General features: G+C 50.5%; 1 protein-coding gene across 10 annotated transcripts in view; it reads right to left on the reverse strand.

Annotated features, from left to right (window-relative positions):
- The window catches only part of PCSK6 (proprotein convertase subtilisin/kexin type 6), a 187454-nt gene that overhangs the window by 121249 nt on the left and 44944 nt on the right, over window positions 1–21261 (reverse strand). For all 10 annotated transcript variants that reach the window (XM_089906643.1, XM_089906644.1, XM_089906645.1 and 7 more), the window contains exons 2-5: window positions 19082–19186; window positions 4267–4377; window positions 3613–3756; window positions 2123–2199 (exon numbers count right to left, since the gene is read on the reverse strand). In XM_089906643.1, coding sequence (XP_089762769.1) covers window positions 2123–2199; window positions 3613–3756; window positions 4267–4377; window positions 19082–19186 — 437 coding nt within the window. The remainder of the gene's footprint in view (window positions 1–2122; window positions 2200–3612; window positions 3757–4266; window positions 4378–19081; window positions 19187–21261) is intronic.

Here is a 21261-nt window from a genome sequence, read left to right on the forward strand (position 1 = left end):
ATCCCTTCCCATCGCCCCCCGCCCTCCGATGGCTGCTCCAGGAGGGGCATCAAGTGGGCTTTTGCACTGGCCTGGACCGTCCCGTTCCCCACCCCCGCCCCGCACCCCGTAGGCTGGCAAGGCCTTCCCGCCGCCCTGGAGACACGATTCTCCCGCATCAGGCTGAGTCTCCTGCTCTGGCGCCAGGGGCCCAAGCATCCCTCCTCCCAAGCTCTGCGTCCCCGCGACTGACAACACAGCGTAGACGCCTGCCTGGCTGCCAAGCTGATGTAAGAACAAACGAGAACCTAGATCCTGTGTCCTCTTGTGTCCCCCTCCTCCCACCCCATGCTCACCTCGGGCAGCCCCCCCACCCTTTCCACGGCCATTGCAGCAGGAGCCGAGGAAGAAAGCTCGAAATGGAACACTCAGCGGCGGTGGACAGACTGGGAAGAGGCCACCTGAAAAACAGATCGCTCCCCTCGGGTAATGACCCCGTTCTGCAACATGCTGCATCGGGTCAGTTCCTCCAGCAGAAGCCAAAAAATACCGGCAAATTTAAGGAGCACATCTTTGAGAAGAGTCCACAGGGGATCAGAATCACTGAGTCAACTTTAAAACCACCTTTGAAACTAGTCCAGGGCTCATGCATTAGCCCTGGGGAGGCAGCCCTCTGTCCTCTGGACCTCGTGCGCCCACAGCCAGGGCTGCTCCCAAGTCACGCAGCCCACCGTCCCACTCAGCATTCAATCCTGCCCTTCATGGATCACTGTGCAGTGTCTGGATTATCCCTCCTGGCTCCCTGCACTCGGGGCTGGGAGACCAGGCGCCCTGCGCCACTGGCGTGCTGGTGGCTGAGTGGGAAGGGCACCTGGGGACACGAGGCTGGGGCCTTTGCAGGCTCCCTGGAGCGCCGTGGTCCGTCGTGCTGACCGCGTCTGCCGGCCGAGCCTCCCTGCACAGCACCCTGTGGGCACCAGGATGTGAACCCCAGAATCAAATCAACCACAACCTAAAATATTATGGATGAAGACACACCTTGGCAAGCATCGTGTCAACAGTGGAGAAGAAATGGACTTCCCTGGCGGTGCAGTGGTTAAGAATCCACCTTCCAATGCAGGGGACATGGGTTCGATCCCTGATCAGGGAACTAAGATCCCACACGCATGCCACAACTAAGAGTTCACATGCCACAACTGAGGAGCCCGCCAGCCACAACTAAGGAGCACACATGCCGCAACTAAAGGAACTGGTGAGCTGCAGCTAAGACCCGGCACAACTAAAACAAATAAAATACAATTAAAAACAAAACAAAACAAAACCAAAAAAACAGTGGAGAAGAAAGAAATGGCTCCTGTTCTTCTCTAAATATTTTTGGAAGAATGGGAAGAGCTTGGGGCATGGGGCATGGGGCATGCTGACGGAGAAACGACAGGCAGGACACAGCAAACGAGCTCTAGGGCTGGGCTGGGGAAAGTGGACATCACCCCCAGGGCTGCCACCGACGGAGCCGAGTCACCTGATCTCTCCAGACCTCCCATCTTCATTTGCAAAGTGACGATCACAAGCGTCACTGACTGAACACCCTCCATGTGTGTCCCTCACCCATCACCCGGCTCCCACCCACAGCCCTGGGGCATGGGGAGCCTCAGGCCATGAGACATCACCCAGCCTGCACAGAGGCACACAGCCAGCCCAGGATCTGGGCCCCGATTTACCCAGCATCATTCACTCTTCTGCCACCTCCCTCATGAGGTCACAGACAGACTCAAAAAGGCTCGGATATTGACCCATGCACTGTGGTCTGAACACGGCCAGCTGTGGAGACCGCAAGATTTAAGGGTTACTCTTTTCAAATCCAACAGTGTTTCGAACAGGAACAATGCTGGTCCAACATCCATTGCTAGCTGACCAGCAGGGGTGACGCCCCTTAGGAAGGGGCCGAATCCACCAAGGCTGCCTTGTGCCTGAAGGGCTGCGCAGGGCTGGCTCCTGGCTCAGCCCCAGACCCAGCCAGGCAGCCGGAGAGGTGCCTCTGACCTGTCACAGTTCCAGGATCCCGACCGTGGGCCAGCTCAACAGTGACTGCAGGGAGACGGAAAGGGAAGCAAGGAGGGGCCGGCCAAGTAACCAAGTGACATACTTGTTCTCATTGCTGGCATCATATCGCGGAGACGGGTCGTAATCGTTTCCGTTGACGTCATAGCTCGCATAGGAATCCTAAGAAATGAAACCCTCATGACCAAAGAGAAATGGCCTGGCATATCACAGCCCTGCTTTAAATTGTTTTTATGCCTCAACTGGAAACAGAGAAAAATGCACGCTTGGTACTTCCTTACTATAACTTTATATATATATATAATTATATATGTGTATATATATATATATATGTATGTATGTATATATATTATGGTGGGAAATACACATAACAAAATTTACCACCCTAACCATTTTTAAGTGCACAGTTCAATGGTTTTAAGTACATTCACACTGCTGGGCAGCCATCACCACCATCCATCCACAGAACGCTTTTCATCTTGCAAAACTGCAACTCTGTCCCCATGAAACACTAACTCTCCATCCCCCTCCCCAGCCCCTGGCACCCAGCATCTACTTTCTGTCTCTATGAATTCGACTCCTCTAGGGACCTCACGTAAGTGAAAGCATACAGTGTTTGTCATTTTGTGACCCAGATAATGTCTTCATCGATGTGGCTGATCCATGTGGTAGCATGCATCAGATAAAGGTTCATCCACGTGGTAGCAAGTGTCAGAATTTCCTTCATCTTATATTTTTAATATGTCTGTGTTTGTGTATATACTTATAATCATAGTATTCGTGTAATATCCTAACATCCTTTTAAAACACATTATAAAAGCTCTCCAGACTGTTGACTTCAAAACTGTCATCTTTTGCAAACTAGTATATATAGGATGGATAAGCAATAAGGTCCTCCTGTAGAGCACAGGGAACTATATTCAATATCCTGTGATAAACCATAATGGAAAAGAACATGAAAAAAAAAAAATATATATATGCATATTTGCTGTACAGCAGAAATTAAGACAGCACTGTACCCCAGGTGCCTCAGAATACTAAATACCTTTCTCACATTTACTATGTGCTGGGCTCTCTTCTTTACATTTATGAAGCCATTTAATCCTCACAATTACCCAAGGAAGTAGTAGTCCTGTTACTAACCCCACTTTACAGAACGTGACACCGAGGCACAGAGAAGTCAAGTAAATTGCCCGGGGTCTCAGAGTTAATAAGCCGCAGAGCCAGGACAGGAGCCCCAGCAGTTTGGGTCCTAAGCCCACGTCTTAACCCTGCCATTTCTCACGTCGCTGATGTTGATCTGATGGCGACCTCCATGCACACGTCTCTGAGTTTCTTAGGACCCGTTCCCAGAAGTACATGTGAATCCTCTAACATGTGAACGAATCCCTCTGCGAACCCGTGGCTCCGGGTAGCAGGGGAGCTGGGTTCACCAGCCCACCCAGCTCAGTTTTCTGTACTGTCTGATATAGGGAGGGGTAGGCACCTTATCGTTTTATAAATGTGTCCTTGTTTAATGACCCACGCAGTTGAATGTCTCTGCATGCCAGTTGCCAGTTTTAAGGCTTGACTTACATAGTTCGGGGCCAGGTCGGGGTGATTCCGCTCTATGCCATCATCCAGGATGGTGACCACCACGTTTTTTCCCGTGTAGCCCCGCTTCCACGCCGCCTGGACATTCATTTCTGATCGGCAGCGACTGTTCTTGTCGCCACAATGCTGCAGGCACAGAAGACACAAAGCCCCCCGACACAGACACACCTGACACAGACCTGCAAACCCAGCAGAGGTGCTCCTATGCTCATAAGGGAATACGGAGAAAATGCTTTCCCGTGCCTGATAGACCAGAACCCTCTTTCTACCACCCATTTCTGGGAACGGTCCACGTGGAGGGTCTACTGCTTTTTCTGCCCCGGCAATCTGTCCATCACTTTCCCAGGACACCCACCGCCCTTCAGGGGCTCTGTTCACTACTCGCCATGTAGTGACTCATACACCGTGCAGCCAATCGCTCCCCTGCTCAAAGAGCCCCTCCCCTTGGACTTTCACATAATTAAAAAAACTTCAGAAGAAAGCTTGCACCTCACAGCATTAAAACAGGAGTTTTACACTCAGATGAAGTGTGTCTGTTTGGAGCTGTCATGATAGCTTTGTTGGGGGAAATTGACCCATCTCAGAAACACAGCACTGCAGACGCTCCAGAGACAGAGAGGCCCACGCCCTACTCACCATGTACCACATGTTGGACCAAATGGGGTCGTTGAAATAAAGGGCCTGAGGGTCACTTCGCACCTGTCTCTTCACCCTGCGTTTAACTTCTTGTTGTTGGAGCCATTTCACCTACCAGGGGAGAAATGCAGTTACTTTTTGTTTTAAAAACGATCTCCTGGTTTCACGTGGCCTCCTCGTAGGTGCTCCAGCTGTCCTTTTCCATGAACATCTGTGTCTATTAGATGTCTTGGATGGTAAATTCCAAGGAGATGTTTTCACTTCAAGTGATCATATTTGAAAGATAAGAACTAGTCTGGGTCTGTAGGGGAGGGAATAGGACCCCTCTCATAGAGTTTGAAATGATTCTACTAAAAAAAAAAAAAGACCTTGTGAAGTTGCCAACAGATTCTCTGGTGACCCTTGTCCCTAATTAAAAGGAAATACATGCAAGGGTATGAAAACAGTGAAGAGAGGGGAGAAACCGGTCAAATGGTGATCAGGAGTTGGAAGTAAAATGTTTTACAGGGAGGATACGGTTAATTATGATAATCCATATATTGGCATTTTTAGCAGCTTCTGCAAACATGGTACCAAAGCATGTACAGAAAACCTAAAAAGGGTTACAGCAAACTATTAACAGCAGCAATTCCTTGATGGTGACACTATTATTCATTTAAAATTTAAAATTATTTTAAGGGTTTTATAAACTTCTTTCAATCGGCATGATCTGCCTTCACAACCAAGGAAAAAAGCTTGAGAGGCAGGATAAATATTATTTAAGAGCAGGAATCCAGGAGGCTGGCTGCCTGGATTCAAAAGCCAGCCCCACACTCACCAGCTGTGTGACTCAGTCGGTTAGCCTCCCTGGCCTCACCTGTATGACGGGCATCATCGTGGCTTGTCATGAGGGAGCACTGGCATATAAACTGGCATATAAAGCATGCACATCACTGCTTGGCACATGGCTGTATTATCCTCACATGTGTGTATGTGTGTGTGTAAGAGTTTTTCAAGGTGGAAGAATTTTTTCACTTTTATTTATTTATCTATTTATTTTAAAATTTATTTATTTATTTATTGGCTGTGTTGGGTCTTCGTTGCTGCGCTCGGGCTTTCTCTAATTGCGGCGAGTGGGGGCTACTCTTCGTTGTGGTGCACGGGCTTCTCATTGCGGTGGTTTCTCTTGTTGCGGAGCACGGTCTCTAGGCGTGCGGGCTTCAGTAGTTGTGGCACGTGGGCTCAGTAGTTGTGGCTCGCGGGCTCTAGAGCACAGGCTCAGTAGTTGTGGTGCACGGGCTTAGCTGCTCCACGGCATGTGGGGTCTTCCCAGACCAGGGCTCAAACCTGTGTCCCCTGCGTTGGCAGGCAGATTCTTAACCACTGCGCCACCAGGGAAGTCTGAGTTTTTTCACTTTTAAAAGATGTGGGACCTGAATCCCTGTGCCCTGAACTGAAACATTTTCTTGGTCCTGCTGCTATGGGCCCCCTGATTCAGTACACCTCCCGCTGGGGCTCAGCTCTGCACAGGGGGCTGAGATGGGCAGGATGGGGGCACCAGGCCCTGCTCTCAGAAGTTTGTGCTCCAGTCAGGGGCTCCCACCACACAGCACAGGGTGTGATGCAGGCTCCAAGAAGGCAACAGGTGGCCCAGGGCAGAGAAGGTGAAGGGGAGAAGGAGGATGGAGCCTCCGGGAGGGTGATGATGGGGGACCCTGGCTGACCTGGAGGCCAGGCCAAGGCCGGTGACCCCAGGGGAATGAAGGCACAAAGTCCGAGGGTCAAGCTGCTCCCCTCAGACCGCTCAGCCTCGACCTCCCCCATGGTCCTGAGGGAGGAGAAGACAGCCTCATTCACATCTAAGAGTGACGACTGATCTCAAGGCATTTTTGGTCACCAGGACAAAATGCTTAGAAAGAAATATCACAGCCTGTCCCGCCACCAATGTGACTTGTCTACAAAACACCAGTAGATCAGCTTCCTGAGAAATGCCCCAAAGAGCTCAAAAACAACTTTGGATTAGGCACTAAAACAAGCCCAGGCCCAAGTCCTGGATCATTTATAGTTGCCACTGACAGATACTTCCATGGAAAATAAAACTGTACAGTGAGATATTTTGCTCATAACACCCTCTGATGGCATTTTGCAACTTCCTCATATATTACTGCCTGAACCAGAAAGCTTTTACCCAGTATCAAAAACCTAAGACTGTATTTCCTAACCTGCTAGGCAACCTGTTGTAAAGTACAGTGGTAGGCAAGCCACTGACAGCTCCAAGCTCCCAGGATGCTCCCATCCACCTTGCCTGGCTGACTCACTACCCATTTTACCGGCACCAGTGCCTTCCAACTGTGGTGCCCACCAGGCTTTACTTCCTGTCCCAGAGGAGGTGAACCCTCCTCTTCCAAGCCTGAGTAGGTGACTCCCCCGAATCAGGCAGGTGACATGGGGAAGCATGTTGCCAGAAGTCACAAAACAATCCCCTAGTGGGATAAAAGAGTGAGGGCACCTGGTCTCCAGTCGCTCCTGGGCTCTGGGTAGGAACCCAACTTAACACACAGTTCTGAGGGTCGGCTGTGATGGCCCAGGGCCCACGGCAGAGCTGGAGGCTCTCCTTGTGGCGTGGTCCCGGGGCAGACCTCTCCCCGAGACAGGTCATTGTAAGACTCTGAGAGACAGCCAGGCACTGTAGGCCAATGGAACTGGATATAACAAATTACTCGCCAGGTCTGTGGACATAGATTCACAGGTGACCTCCCAGTCACAGAGGCTGACTCAGCCAGCGGTCACTTGGTCAGAGTCTGCTCCCCGTCTCCTCTCTCCAGGCTCCAGCCACTGCCTTGCTTCTCACCCAACTCCAGGAAAGGGCGGGGGCTCCTGGATCCCATCATCCTGGCCTTTTCCAGATTTTCCCTGATGTCTCTGGAGAGCACGGCCCCCGTGGTCCCTTATTCGCTCACCAAAGCTGCACTGAGTCTGTGTGTCCGGCGCTAGGTTCTAGGAATATGACTATGAGTGTAAATACCACTGGTTCCCATCCAGGAGGCCCCTGTCCCACCCTCCAGCTCAGACCCAGAGCTCTGCTTCAGGGGCCCCTCAGGTTGGAACTCAGAGCCAGCTGGCCTCTCTGGGAAGGTCAGGGGTGCCGATGACCCAAATCCAAGTGCCTGAAACTTTAGCTTTCCCAAAGGGCACCCTCATCATGAACAGTGATGCTCTTTACGACAAAGGAACACACAGTTCAGGATCCCTAAGGACGTGTCACTCGTGGAATTCATTCTTCTGCAGAGCTCACAAACAGACGGTGAGCTGGAACTGACCAATCACAAGTACTGAAATTGAAACTGTGATTTAAAAACTTCCAACTAACAAAAGCCGAGGACCAGATGGCTTCACAGGCGAATTCTATCATTTAGAGAAGAGTTAACACCTATCCTTCCGAAGCTATTCCAAAAAACTGCAGAGGAAGGAATACAAGCGGTGAGCTGGTGGTGATGGGGAGAGTCAGGCTGGGAGGGGGCCAGACTGTGATGTTCTTCCTGTGATTACCTCTATGAGGAGAAGCAACCTGAGATGCTCAGGAGAACTGGCAGTACGCTTCCTCCCCTGAGAGGGCTCGTGCAAGAGGAAAGTCGTCATATTTCGCTGGCAGCCTGCCCGGCTGTCACTTTACACTGTAGCTTCGTTCATGCTCTGCTCATCAGATCCCTCAGAACTCCTTGAGGAGGTGTTCAGACCTTCTCTTGGTGAAAAAGGCAGGGGGCAGACGGCTGTACACGCTGTCTGTCTTTCAAGGCCATAGGAATATACTTGGAAGGTAAGTCCTAAACCCGGGTTAAGCCTGCAAATGAGTGGGCCTGGGGCACGTTAAAATACACATTGCGACTAAGCGTGCGTGGTAAGAGCTGAGCTTCTTAGGAAGTCTTCTTAGGAAGAGAACCAATCACTCTGCAAAGCCTTCAGATCACTGGAGTGAAGGAAGGGAAAATATCGCTGAGAAGAAAGGCCCTGCTCATTCCACATCACTCTCTTTAGGTTTTGTAGAGAGTTGACTGGTGGCCTCCCAAAAGGTACATTCACCCAGAACCAGTGAATGTGGCCTCCCTTTGGAAAAGGGTCTTTGAACACGTAATTAAGTTAAAGCTCTGGCAATGTGGTCATGCTGTGCCCTAAATCCAATGACAAGTGTCCTTACAAAGGACAGGCAAAGGGAGGTTGAGACACAGGAGGAGGAGGCCTTGTGAAGACAGATTCCACAAGCTGAGGAGCATCTGGAGCCAGGAGCTGGAAGAGGCAAGGAAGGACGCTCCCTGAGAGCCCTCAGAGGGACCACTGCCCTGCCGACACCTTAGCTTCAGACTTGTGGACTCCAGACTGTGAGATAATGCATCTCTGTTGTTTTAAGCCACCCAGTTGTTGGTCATTTGTTACAGCCGCCCTGGGAGACTGATACAGGTTTAAATCACAGCCTTGATCAGGGTTAAGATTTTAAATGTTTGAGAATCCATGAGGCTGTCCTGCTAAACGGAGGATCCAGAGGCCCCCAGAGGATGGGCTGAGGCTGCAGGAAAAGCACTGGAGCAGGGGTGGGACTCAAGGCAGCAGCTCTTACCCAAAATTTTATTTCTTTTAATTTCGTGCAGGATCTTTGCTGTGACATGTGGGATCTTTTTAGTTGCGGCATGCGAACTCTTAGTTGCGGCATGTGGGATCTAGTTCCCTGGCCAGGGATCGAACCTGGGCCCCCTGCATTGGGAATGTGTAGTCTTAGCCACTGGACCACCAGGGAAGTCCCCCAGTATCTGAAAAACCAGAACAGAATGGCCGTCCCAGTGTACCCAGCTCTGGCTGGCAGCCTCACCCACACAAGCCTGCAGCCCCCACCCTAACGGCTCTCCCCTGCAACATCTCAGGGCCCTGGACACCTCTCCCCGCCGTTCTCTGAAACTAAAGCTGCCCCAAAGTGGGTCCTGCCCCCTATACCCAGGTCCCTCTCACCCTCCTGATTCTCCTAACTCATCAGCACTAAAGCCCACCTGTCCCCCAAGTCAGAACAAAGCTGGGATCCTCTCCAACACGAGTGTCACACATTCCATCTCCTCAAGGGGTCAGGATCCCATCCCCAAGATTCACCATGGCAACGATCCCCTGGCATTTGGACGGTCACGTGACTCTTGGGGTGTCCCTGCCCCATGACCGATGCATGATGCGGTCTGACCCCCAACCAGGGCCTCCTCCAGCCCCGCCTCTCATCCCCCTGGCACCCCCCCCCACCCGCAGGCCTGACTCTCACGGTGCCCCTTCACTGGGCCAACTTACTTGTGTTCCACTTTAACCCTCCCCACCCTGGCATCTTTCCCTGACACCCAGGGAGGCCAGGGTGGCCCCCCGGGCTCCCGTGCCCCCACAGGTGTGGGCGTGGTGATGCTGCCTCCACCCCAGGACATGGACACCATCTGTTCAGAAGCCCATTTTCCCCCAGAGGGAGGGATGCATCTCAGTCACGCTTGTTTCTCCAGCTCTCAGCCAACACCTGCCTGTAACAGGGACCTGCTCGGCAAAGATCTGCTGGACTAAAGTCCTGTCCTCCTTCTTCCTGAAAAGGCAAATTGAAAGCTGACGCTGCAAAGTTAGGTGTGTCTCTGCCAGGGGCGAGGGGCTTCCCTGACCTGACTTGTCCGGCACGGACCGCAGCTGTGGTCGGATGTGTTCAGGGTCGGTGTGACTACCCTCTGCTCCCCACTGGCCTGTGCGGACAACGTGGGCTGTGTTTCACTCACCACTATACTTCTGTGTGCCAGGCGATGCACAGTATACAGAGGAGCTCACTAAATGCTCCCTGAACGAAGGAATGAAGTTAAATGAATACACTTCAGATATAAAATATGTTATAACCACAGTCAGACTTTCAGAAACACTTTGGAGTAGACAGTGCGACTGGGTCTTCATGACCCCCAGGTGACCTCCGTGGACTTTTTGTGGAAGATCAGTGATTCTGGACAAGAGCAAGGTTTGTCACCTGCAACCCCAGCTCAACACAGAGTATCTCTCCTGGGCAAACCTCTATAAACCTGTATAAAGTGTCTTGACCTCTTCAAAGTCATATTTTGAAGGTGGGACTTCACTCTGACCCTCTTCCTTTTATCCATTTTCTGTATGTTTCCCGTTAAACATTCTTGTCACGAAGACTTTATCATCTTCTCATGATGAGATGAAGAGCAACGCTTTCTTTTGGAGGCAATGCTTCCTCCAGCTTTCTTCTTGAGAAGTCAAATTAAAATTCGGTATCTGTTGAATGTCGCTCTGTAGATAAGAGGAAGTAAACTTAAAAGATGCTAGAGGGGCTTCCCTGGTGGTGCAGTGGATAAGACTCTGCGCTCCCAATGCAGGGGACCCAGGTTCAATCCCTGACCAGGGAACTGGATCCCATTTGCATGCCACAACTAAGGAGCCCTGGAGCCTCAACTAAGGAGCCCACTTGCCGCAACTAAGACCTGGTGCAACCAAATAAATAAATAAATATTTTTTAAAAAAAAGAATGTTAATAAACTATTCCCTTAAAAAACTTTATGTTTTAAAAAAAATAAAAAGATGCTTAGAAAGAAGTCATGTAAACGAGCAGGATCCCAATCAGCACTGCCGGTCGTACAGCTGTCCGAGCGTCGTCTAGGCAGGCGCGCCTTGGGCAGCCCCAGCCGCATCCTCTTCCCGGGGCCACAGGCACACTGCCAGAACAGAAGGCAGCCTGGCACATCAGTCCTGGGTTCAACAAGCACAAAAGGGGGTTGCTGTCACGTTATTTTCAAGTTTCCTCCTACGAGCCAAGGCCACCAGAGAGAGCATGAATGACCCCTGCATTCCACCCAAAGCCACCACACGCCTACGCTCTGCCCTAAAGCCGTCGACCTCTAACGGGCTCCACCAGGCTCGGGAAGCCCCAGGGCATCTTTAGGAGCTGGTAGGTCCGAGAAGGGGCTCCAGGGGCTTTACTCTGAGAGGGAGCTAAGGCAACAAAGGCTGTTCTCCGAGATCCTCGTCCCCATACCCTCCAGATCTCCACTGGTGCGAGGGGAAGAGCAGTGCGTTCTATTTAGGGTTCGTGTTCATGCACAGCTGTGTCCAGGGCAAGGGAGGCAGCTCTGGCCAGCTTTCCCTTTTCTTTTCTCCTTATCTTCATCAAAGGACATTTCATTCTGTCACTGTGTAAGGACAGGGATTCCCTCCACCGTTTGCTGTGACAGAGGCAGCCCTGCCTGCAGATCAGGGCAAATCCTTGGAAGATGTCAGAGGCCAGACCCCCAAGTGTCCAGGGGCCCCCAGATCCTCAGGCCTCTTCCAGGAGAGAACAGTGCAGCGGGAGCATGGGGGAAGGTCAACCTTTGACCCCGTCCTCTGTGCCTCAGCCTCCAGCTGAGGGAGGGGCCGAACCAGCCCATTTCTGTGACCCCTGCGCTCAGCAGCCTGGGCCCTTACATCTCAAGTCCCGTCAGCACCGACTGCTCTCAACAACTGTCCCAACACGTGTTGGGTCAACTTTCCACCAGCTGAAGAGCACTGAGAAGTTAACTCGCCAAGTGAGGATTCAAAGAAAGGAAAATAATCCTCCCTGACAAGTGCGCGTCACCTTACAGTTTGCAAGGTGGTCCTTCTCTCAGGACAGGCAATGGTTCAGGCACGTAGGAGCTGAGTGGTAGCCAAGCTGGGGACTTCCCGCCTGGGGCCCAGAGATCCTAGAGGATGGAAGGGCAGGCTTACGTCCCAGGAACCCCCAGAAGCTGTATGCAGAGCAGCGTGGATGTGAGCACATGACTTCTTTTCTCCTCTGGAGAGAGAGAATGTCCACAACTTCCATCAGCTTTGCAGAGGGGCCTGTGATTCCGACATGGGTAAGAAGCATGGGACTCAGCCGGGCTCGTGGAGGTGGCAAGTGGATTGGGGTCCGACTCCATACGAGGATTGATACTCCCACGCTTATCTTCCTGGGGCAGAGGGCACCAGCCCCACAAGTGAGTGATGGTTAAACAGCCTTGTTAGATCATGTCTCAGGGAGACGCTTGAGCCCTCCTGAGGGTACCACCTGGGGTGGGGAGGAGATGCCGGGTTGCTATGGAAATCCGTGAGTCAGGGCAGTAGAAGAGGCAGAGGAGAAGGAAGACGAACCAAAAATATAAAAGCTGATCTAACTCAGCCTAGAAGACCTCCCCCTCCTCCTCCCACATCACAGAGGCAAGCGGGGACCCAGGCCTGTCCCCCCTTCCTCAACAGGCCACTTCTCGAATTTGTTCCACCCAAGCTGAACTACATGGGCCAAAAGGTGACCACTTACAGCTGCTGAGAGCCGGCACCACTCCTCCTGCTAATACTGGGAAACATGAATGGACTTTGGGAAATCAGGGCTCTGACAGGGAGCACCGCATCCCCGAGAATCACCTGCCTCCACTCACACAGGACGGACAGGCGGCCGAAGGAGCCCTGCTCTCCACGGTCACCAGCCAGACGCTGGTCAGCACACTGCCCGGCTGGCCCCACGTCCGTCGTTCTGCAGCCTGATGAATTCAAGCCCTCTTCAAGGCTTCTGTCACAATTTAACCAAGGCCACAAGATACTTCTAAAGTCCTTTAGGTAAAAAGAAGTTGATGAGCAAATGGTAACAGATACAACTTGCTACGTGAACCTACTCCCTGAAAACTGAGATCTGTTTCAATAAACACTGACTAAGGGTCCGTCTGCTATTTACTGGGTAGCCTGCCGGACCTGGAGTGAAAGCAAGTGAGGGCGGCCCTGGCCCTGGAGAACGTGACACCCCCCGGCACAAGGCGGGCTGTGTGCATCTCATCCCAAGCTCCCCCCGCCCCCCATCCCCCTGCCTCTCACGGCTTCTGCCCGGCCTCGCGCTCCAGGCCTCCTGGAACCACCTGCAGCTCCCACCAGCCGTGTCCCTGGTCCCTGTCATTACTGGATCCCCAGCAAATGAAACCCCCCCTCGCTCCCACCTGGGCCTGCGGTCCTGGCACTGTCTCCAAGGCGGCCAGGAAACAGACGTTAGAGGAACAAAGTGGGGGCCCGAGAGCTGATGGATGGGCTCCTTACCACCCTCATGGCGCTGGGAACCTCAGGGAGGGGGACGCCCAAGTGACCACTAAACCCTTTAAGATGGTACGTCCCCTGCAGCAGCGGGCAGCCGCGAACACGGCCAGACGCACTCTGGCCCTGTCACTTCCGTACTGGGACAAGAGCTGAACAGCCACGACCCCTCCGCTCCTGGAGTCCCTGGGGAAGGCAGATGCTGAGGGGACCTCGCAGACCCAGAGCGCTGACACCCAGCTGCTAGGAGCAGCCGCTGAGCCAGCTCCCGGTGGCGGGGATGCACAGGCCGAGGCCAGAGAGAGACACAGGGGTAGCCAGTATGTGCAAAGCCTGAGCAGGGGGAAAGGGCAAATGTCATCCGATGAGAATCTTAAAGGCCAGCGTGGCGGGGGTCCAGGGGCCACAGGGAGGCCAGACCAAGGAGGACCTGGGCAGGGCATTCCCAGGGGCGGTGGCACCATAACAGGCGTGTTTCATAGGCTCCCTCGGGACAGTGGAGAGCAGACTGGTGTTGGGCAAGGATGCCCACAGCTGGCCAGTGAGAGGGGCCGTGCAGCGTCCAGGTGCCAGAGGACAGGACTGGGGCACGGGCTGCATGGGTGGTGGACAGAGGGTGGGGGAACGGGCATGGGGGAGGGGGCGGCTTCTCTGTGAGGCAGAGGTGCGGTCAGGGATGGTCACTCAGCTTTGGGATGTGGTAACTTTGAGACATCTTGGAGGCATCTAAGTGGAAGCCTCAAGCCTGCCGGTGAAATCATAAAGCACCATCTTTTAAAGCCTATTTGAAAATTCTAACTGCTTACCAACTGGTAGCGTCCAGTTCACTAGACCCAGCAGGGCTGTGCTGAAATGTGAAGAGACAGCTGAAGCCCTGCTGTCCCCACGCGGGTGAACCTGTCGGGCCCCGTGTGGCAGCCCACCCTCCCCCCAGCCCATCTTGCAGTTCATCAACCCCCAGATCAATGTGGTCACTTCCTGTCTATGTGCTGGTATTTGCCAAGAACTTTTTGTTTGTTTGCACTCCAAATGGCTCTAGCACACAAGACTGTCAGATAAAATTCCCTCTGTGGTTAATGGAAAGATCTGCTTAAACGTTGCATCACTGCTGGAAAAAAAAAACCTGAGCTCTGATTACTCTCTGGGGCAAAGTCCCATCCTACAAAACAGAATGCCCACTCCAGCCCTGGAAATCAGTTTCCAGCTCCTGAGCGTTGAAGGACTGAAACAAAGCGTCAACCCGAAGCCTCCCACCACCCCGGAAGGAGCCACCGAGGGCCCCCCTAATAACATCTTTATCCTCCCATTTCCGTCATCCATCTGGCTGAGCACGCAAGGGAAGGGCTGAACCAGAGTCATCATTCTAAAATGTAAGGGCTGGAAGATGCAGCAGCAATGTTGAACTATAAGCCAGCTTGGAACGTAATCAGAACAAGTAATTTTTTAAAAATTTGGGAGCCCTTACAGCTATTGGCTGGTGCTTCAGTAACATCCACCCTTCTCCCGACTTTTGGCAAAAGAACAAGTTAAAAACAAATGCCCTCAGTTGGCTTAAATGACAGCCCTTGGAAAAACCCAGTGACTGATACTGCACCCTGAGAACAGTTGGGCTGTTCTCCGAAGGAGAGGGCTGGTCCACAAACCCCTTCGAGCAAAATGGCCCTTTCCAAAGGTGGTGAAAAACATCAAGTAAAGGTGATTAAGAACGGAAGGAAAACAACCGCACGATGCTGGTACGAGATCGGAGCAAAGAGATGCTTAATAAATGTGTGTGCACGTGTGGCTGAAGTCTTAAATCTTCCCTCCCGCTCGTGTGTTGTTTCCATTTCGTTCCACAAATGTACACTCTATCAGCTTTCACACGAAGTAGGGGTGGATTGTAAATTCCATCACTTATCAAAGCAATTTTATACAATAGGGACTGGAGCTAATTAAAATAAAATACCATCTGCATTCGATTGAGCTTTATCCTAAACCCTATAACATTCATCTCCAGTTTGGTCATTCAAACACGATGGCAACTGCATTCCCATGACTCTGAATAATATTAAATCATCTTTCCCTTTCTCAATAATATTAATTACACAACTCTCCAATCGAGAAGGTGACACAAAAATGATTTGCTCGTGTGGGAAAATGTCCTGGTGCTGCAGGACAAGGTAACACTAAACACTTTTGTAAAATAGCTAATTTTACCCAATATTTCACTGGAACGACTAGGTAGAGTAAATATTAGAGTGACAGCTAATTGATTTGGTTTGCATTAAAACTAGACTGATTTAAACAGAGGCATTTCAGTTACAATTCTGAATTTGTATTCGGAATTGGGTTCGGATGTCTATGTGCGTTCCCTGAGGCTAAGCATTTAATTAGAACTGTAGGAAACAATCAGCCAATCACGTGGGAGTCGCAGGCGGTTGCTGGAATGTGAGTGCTGTTTACCTTTTCTCTCTTTCCTCTTTATTGGCAGGATGGTCTGATAGCGGCCCTGCCAGGAGCTTATTAAGAAGCTCTGTACAAAAGGGATTCTTATTTGAAAAACTTAACTGCCATAGCCTTTGGAAGTCTCTCCTTCCTGCTCTTTCCTTCAAGGACACAGCTGATGACCGGAATACCCTGCCCTCAGACCCAGACTGAATGCCATACTTTGAACCCACCCACAATGCCCAAGCCCATCATCTCAGATGCCTTGGAGGAGGCTGGCTGGGGCCCGCCCGGAATTCTCCTCAGCCGGACGCTCGGGCTGCAGTGTCCTGCTCCGCTGGTGCTGACAGAGCGGAGACCCACTGGGTGGGCATCTCTGCATCCCCTGGGGCACAGGGCCTCACACCCAGCAGGTGCATAATTAATATTTTTGGAAGGAAGGATGGAGGAGTTGAGCTGGATACCTTTAAGAGTTTTAAAATTTAGTCACTAAAAAAGAGTGGGGGGGGCCCTAAAACACAGATTACTTCTAACTAATAGAAATAGTTCTAACAATTGAGAAACTGCTTCATTCTCCAAAATCCCTCAGGAAATGAGACAGGCTGGGACCTGGGACCTGGGACCCTTTGCCGCAGTGCTTGCACCTGGACAAACGTCTCCTCAAGCAACAAAATACAAAGAAACTATAAGGGACTAAAAAAGTAACTGCATGCGTGCACAGTTGGGGCAATTTAGGGACAGCAAGATACAAAAAGACCGAAAACCCAACTGCCACTTCTGAAGAGCGGGGAGCAAAAGCAGGGATCAGGAGCAAACGCAGGGTACTGTGCGTGCCCCCTGCACTCACCACCACCTAAGCCACCCCTCTGGCCCGAATTCTGGACACACCCCCTACCCTCGCCCCATATAAGGAACAGGCTCAGCCCCCATCAGGGAGCTAGCAAGGGCACCTGTTGTTCGTTCCCGCTCCCCTCTGCTGCAGCGGGGCCCCAGTAAAGCCTTGCCTGAATTTCTTGTCTGGCCTTTTATCAATTTCTTTTGATTAGGAGGCTAAGAACCCTCGTCAGTGACAGAAAGGGGACCAAGAAACCCACTGTCCCATCCTCTTCTCATTGCACATCTCTACAGGGCTGGGGGCGGGCAAGGGCTCCCCCATGCAAACAGAGCGCACCTCACTGTGACTCCCTCTGTGGGAATGATAACTCCGAAGACTTTGGACAGAGAACAAGTATGCCGTCCTCACAAGACAGACCACTGCTTGCTTAAGAGAAATTGTGGAGGGCACTGCAGCAACTCCCTTCCTAGCTTAGAAACGCCTCTGCACTCTGACAGGTGACTCGTCACTGCGAACCTCAGCCCCCCACCCCGCCTCCCCCGACCCCGCAGCCGCATAGAACCCACATGTCTTTGGTGACGGGCTAGGCACTCTGCACTCAGCTCTACGGTGATTCGGGTCTGCTGGCCCTTCTCCAGTGACCCCATCCTGTGGGAATGAGCTACTACCACCTGGCTTTGCTTCCGAGAGGAAAAAACAAATACACCAGCCTCTTTGAAAAGCATTCCCTCAAGCTCCATGGCATGAACACACACGGGTATAAACACAGCCCCAAACGGTCAGGTGGGAGGATGCATGTAAGCTGCCTGAGCACATACTAATCCCTTCATAAACATTAAATTCCTGGGACTTCCCTGGTGGTCCAGTGGGTAAGACTCCGTGCTCCCAATGCAGGGGGCCCGGGTTCGATCCCTGGTCAGGGAACTAGATCCTGCATGCGTGCCTAAACTAAGAGTTTGCATGCCGCAAGTAAGAGTCGCATGCTGCAAATAAGAAGTCCACGTGCTGCAACTAAAAGATCCAGCATGCCACAACTAAGACCTGACGCAGCATGCATCCATGCACCCATGCATCCATGCATGCATAAATAATTAAACAATTAAACAAACAAACAAAACAAAAACATTAAATTCCTTTCCCTGCTATGAAGGAAGAATGGGATTAGCACAATATTTGCTATCTATCTCCCTCAGTCTGTCTACCCACCCATCCATCCATCCTTCTACCCACCTATAAAATGAACTCAGAACCATACACTACATGTCTACCTCGTCAGAGTCCAACTGCGCGAATTAGTTTCACAGGGACCACTTCCTCATGTTCTTAAAACCAGGCCACCACAAGGTCATGTCCTGGAGAAATGTTTTAGGTACAGTTCTCAGGGATACACCGTCTCTCCCACTACCCCCAGCTCCGCCAACACACAAGTATCCACGATCATCAGTGCGGTGGCTTGGGACAACACCAAGGCCAATTTTCCCAAGGAAACTTTATTATCCACGTTCTCTGGGGATCACTGAAGGAGTGACACGTGCCAGCTTTGGAGCCCAAGTGAACATTTCACACATTGCTTTTAAGAGAAGGTGATTTCCATGTTCTAAAACTACGATTTACCAATGGCCTCATTTCTTTGTTGGGGCTGCTACTGCTTCTCACTTGAACTTCACTGTCCCTCATAGTGCTCAATGCCCTGTGACATATCACATATTCTTCTATAGACTGTCAGCCCCACCATCCACTCTGAGAGCCCTGCTGTGGACACAGCGTGACACATCGCAGGTATTCCAAAATCACCTGGTGAATGAATGAAGTCATCAAAGGCTCACTTGACCATCTGACATTTTTAATCTTACCAAGTGTTGATTGATATTTGTCAAATATTAATCTAAAATCTATGCAGAAAGAAAGTATAATTAACCACCCAATAAATATGAACTATACTAAAAATGTCAGCCTCTTTTCAAATTACATTTGTTTTCATCTCAGAGATCACAGGAATTTTTAAGGAAAAAAGAGTTATATTTACTTCCCAGGTTTTTAAGTTCACGGTAACCATTAAGATATGTGTATGACAATCACAAAAACATCCACTTGTCCAAATTCTAATTTCATTATTAAAACGCTAGCTTGAATTGCACAGCCTTTATGGGTAAGATTCACATATTTATCTCCTCTGACTACTGTGTATTTTGTCGATTTTTAAAGATTTAAAATATTAGATCTATAGTCATTTGATTGTTACTTCAAACTGAAGTCAAGAATTTAAATTCCCAAGTCTCCCAAGGAACCCGAATATTTGGAGCCTTTAGATGGTCTGATATGTAGCTGCACATCTTTCTTGTTTTATTCCAAGTGGATATGGAAAACTAAAGGCTATCTAGAATCCCATTAAAATCCAGACTCAGGCATTTTCAGAGCCACAGACCCAAACAATAAGCAAACAATACTCTAGGTCCTAAAAAAGCATCCTGCACAGGGAGCAGAGATTTGTACCTGGGGGTCCATCCTGAGGAAGGTGTGAGGGCCTCTGCTACTCAAGGTTGATCTTTTAAAGGTTTTGCTATGATAAAAGTGGTAGTAGTCTTCCAGGTTTCCGATCTGCAAAACAAGAAGCAGGATATCACCAGTCAATACAGTCTTTCAAAATTCTGCATCCCACAAACATCTTCCTCTGAGAGGCTCGTCCTGCTCCCAAAGGAAACATACCCTTCGTTACACTTCCCCACTCAAGTCTCTGGCAGACTCAGCGTCTGTGAACATGAAGGTCGATTCAGAGACTCCTTTTGGATAAACACCACTAGGTAGTATTTTCCAATGAAGCACACACTCCCCAAATCTTGTGATGAGGTCATATCATTTAAAGTTTGTATTATCTTGGCCAAGTTTTTTAGACATGAATTAATGTTCATTTAGGGTCAAGCATCCCTGAAGTAGCTAAGTTAGTGTCAAGTCGGGTCTACACCAAAATATTCATTTATAAACAAACTCCATCCTTTCCACCCCATGGGTAAACTAAAATATCTAAGAATGAACATTCACTCTCAAGTGCGACAAGGGAGCCAAGGCAAACACTCGGCCTCATCCGCTTGGGGATTGCGGAAAGGTCAGCTGAGAACATCCAAGCCCCCAGGGTGTCCCAGTTTTCTGCCAGCAGTGGTTTGTCAGGACAGATTTCAGCCTGAGGCCTGGAGGGGACGTGGAGGGGCGGTGAATGTGGCCCTCTGATGGGCTGCTCCCGCTGGCCACTCCCCGCAGCACCGACTTGCTCTTGTATCTCACGACCCTGGAGCATAAGGACACTGTTCTCAGAAGACCTGCTTCTCGTTCTAACTTCCACTGGTTGTTGAAAAAAGCTGTTTGGTCACCATCCTTGACAGCAGAGCTTTCTAACCGAAGAGGAGAGCTTTCTGACCGAATACTATATAGACTCTCACGCTGCCCTTCTCAGGCTAAACCATCCTGGTTTCTTTTCCAGCGTCTGATTAAAGAGTGAATTTAGGGTGAACTGTCCTCTAGAGCAGCTAGATGTGATGATGAGCCTAGGTTTCCAGTCAGATAGACCTAACCCAAGCCCTGCCCACTCCCTTCACCACCAATGATCGTGTGATCTCAGGCAAGATTCACCTCCTGCAAATCTCAACTCCTCACGTGTAAAATGGGGATAAAACTACTTACCCCATGCAGTTGTTTAAATAGGACTAATGTCCACCCAATTCACCAAGACCTTCTACTCACAGACATTGCACCTGCTACAAGATATCCCCAGCAGAGTGGACCGGCCCAGGCAGAGACCTGGAGGGACGTGGAGATTCTGAGTGGCCATTTCCACATCTTTCCACAAGAAGATCAAGCAAGTGTCTACAGAGAGAGCCCACTTTACTATAGCCTTCAGCGCTCAGTGCCAGAAAGCCTGGCAGTCTGGATGCATCCTGTTCTTGAGCTTCTAGAGACACCCACTTGTCCTTGAAATAAAGAACGTCCTTGTTCACTTAAGCTTTTGCTCCAGGGTGTTTCCGTCGCTTACAAGCACAGAATAGTGAATACCGTGATCGTCATGAGGGTAAGCAGGTATCATCTGTACAGTGCCTAGTTTAGTGCCTTGAACCTAGTGGGTGTTCGAGAAATCCTGGCCGTACTGAGAGCTGGGATTCTCTCTCTGGCTCTTCTCCAAGGCTCCTTCAATCCTTCACTGGGTCCAGGACAGACCTCAACTCAACCATTCCTGCTGGGTGACCTGGGCTTCAGACCCTCCATGAGTCTTAGTTTCCTTGTGAGAAAACTAACTACTACTTTTAAGGGCTGCTTCAAGACTCTCTCTCTATATATATATGTACAGAGTCAGGTACAGCTCTTCATATATAAAGAGCCAGCTGAGTGCCCAGCAGGTAGTAAGTGCTCTATACATAGTTTTCTGCAATTATGATTCTCAGTTCATCTTCTACCTCAAGACACTGCTCTACCATCATAAACCTCATTATTTCTGCCCTATTTTGCACAAAAGCACTTTTTTTCCTCCTCCTACAGTTAACTGCTCACTTCTTCAACAAAGTTAATTGTTATGTATGTCAAAGGGCTCCTCCCAGAACAAGCCAGAGCTGTTATTTAGCAATAATGTAGTCTTAACTTACAGCAATGTTTAATCAGCATGTTTGCTTATAAGCTGCTACCTTCCC

Source organism: Delphinapterus leucas, chromosome 2 (assembly GCF_059928025.1).
Source record: "Delphinapterus leucas isolate spDelLeu-1000000601 "Yukka" chromosome 2, BTC_Dleu_Yukka2, whole genome shotgun sequence".
Lineage (NCBI taxonomy): Eukaryota > Metazoa > Chordata > Mammalia > Artiodactyla > Monodontidae > Delphinapterus > Delphinapterus leucas.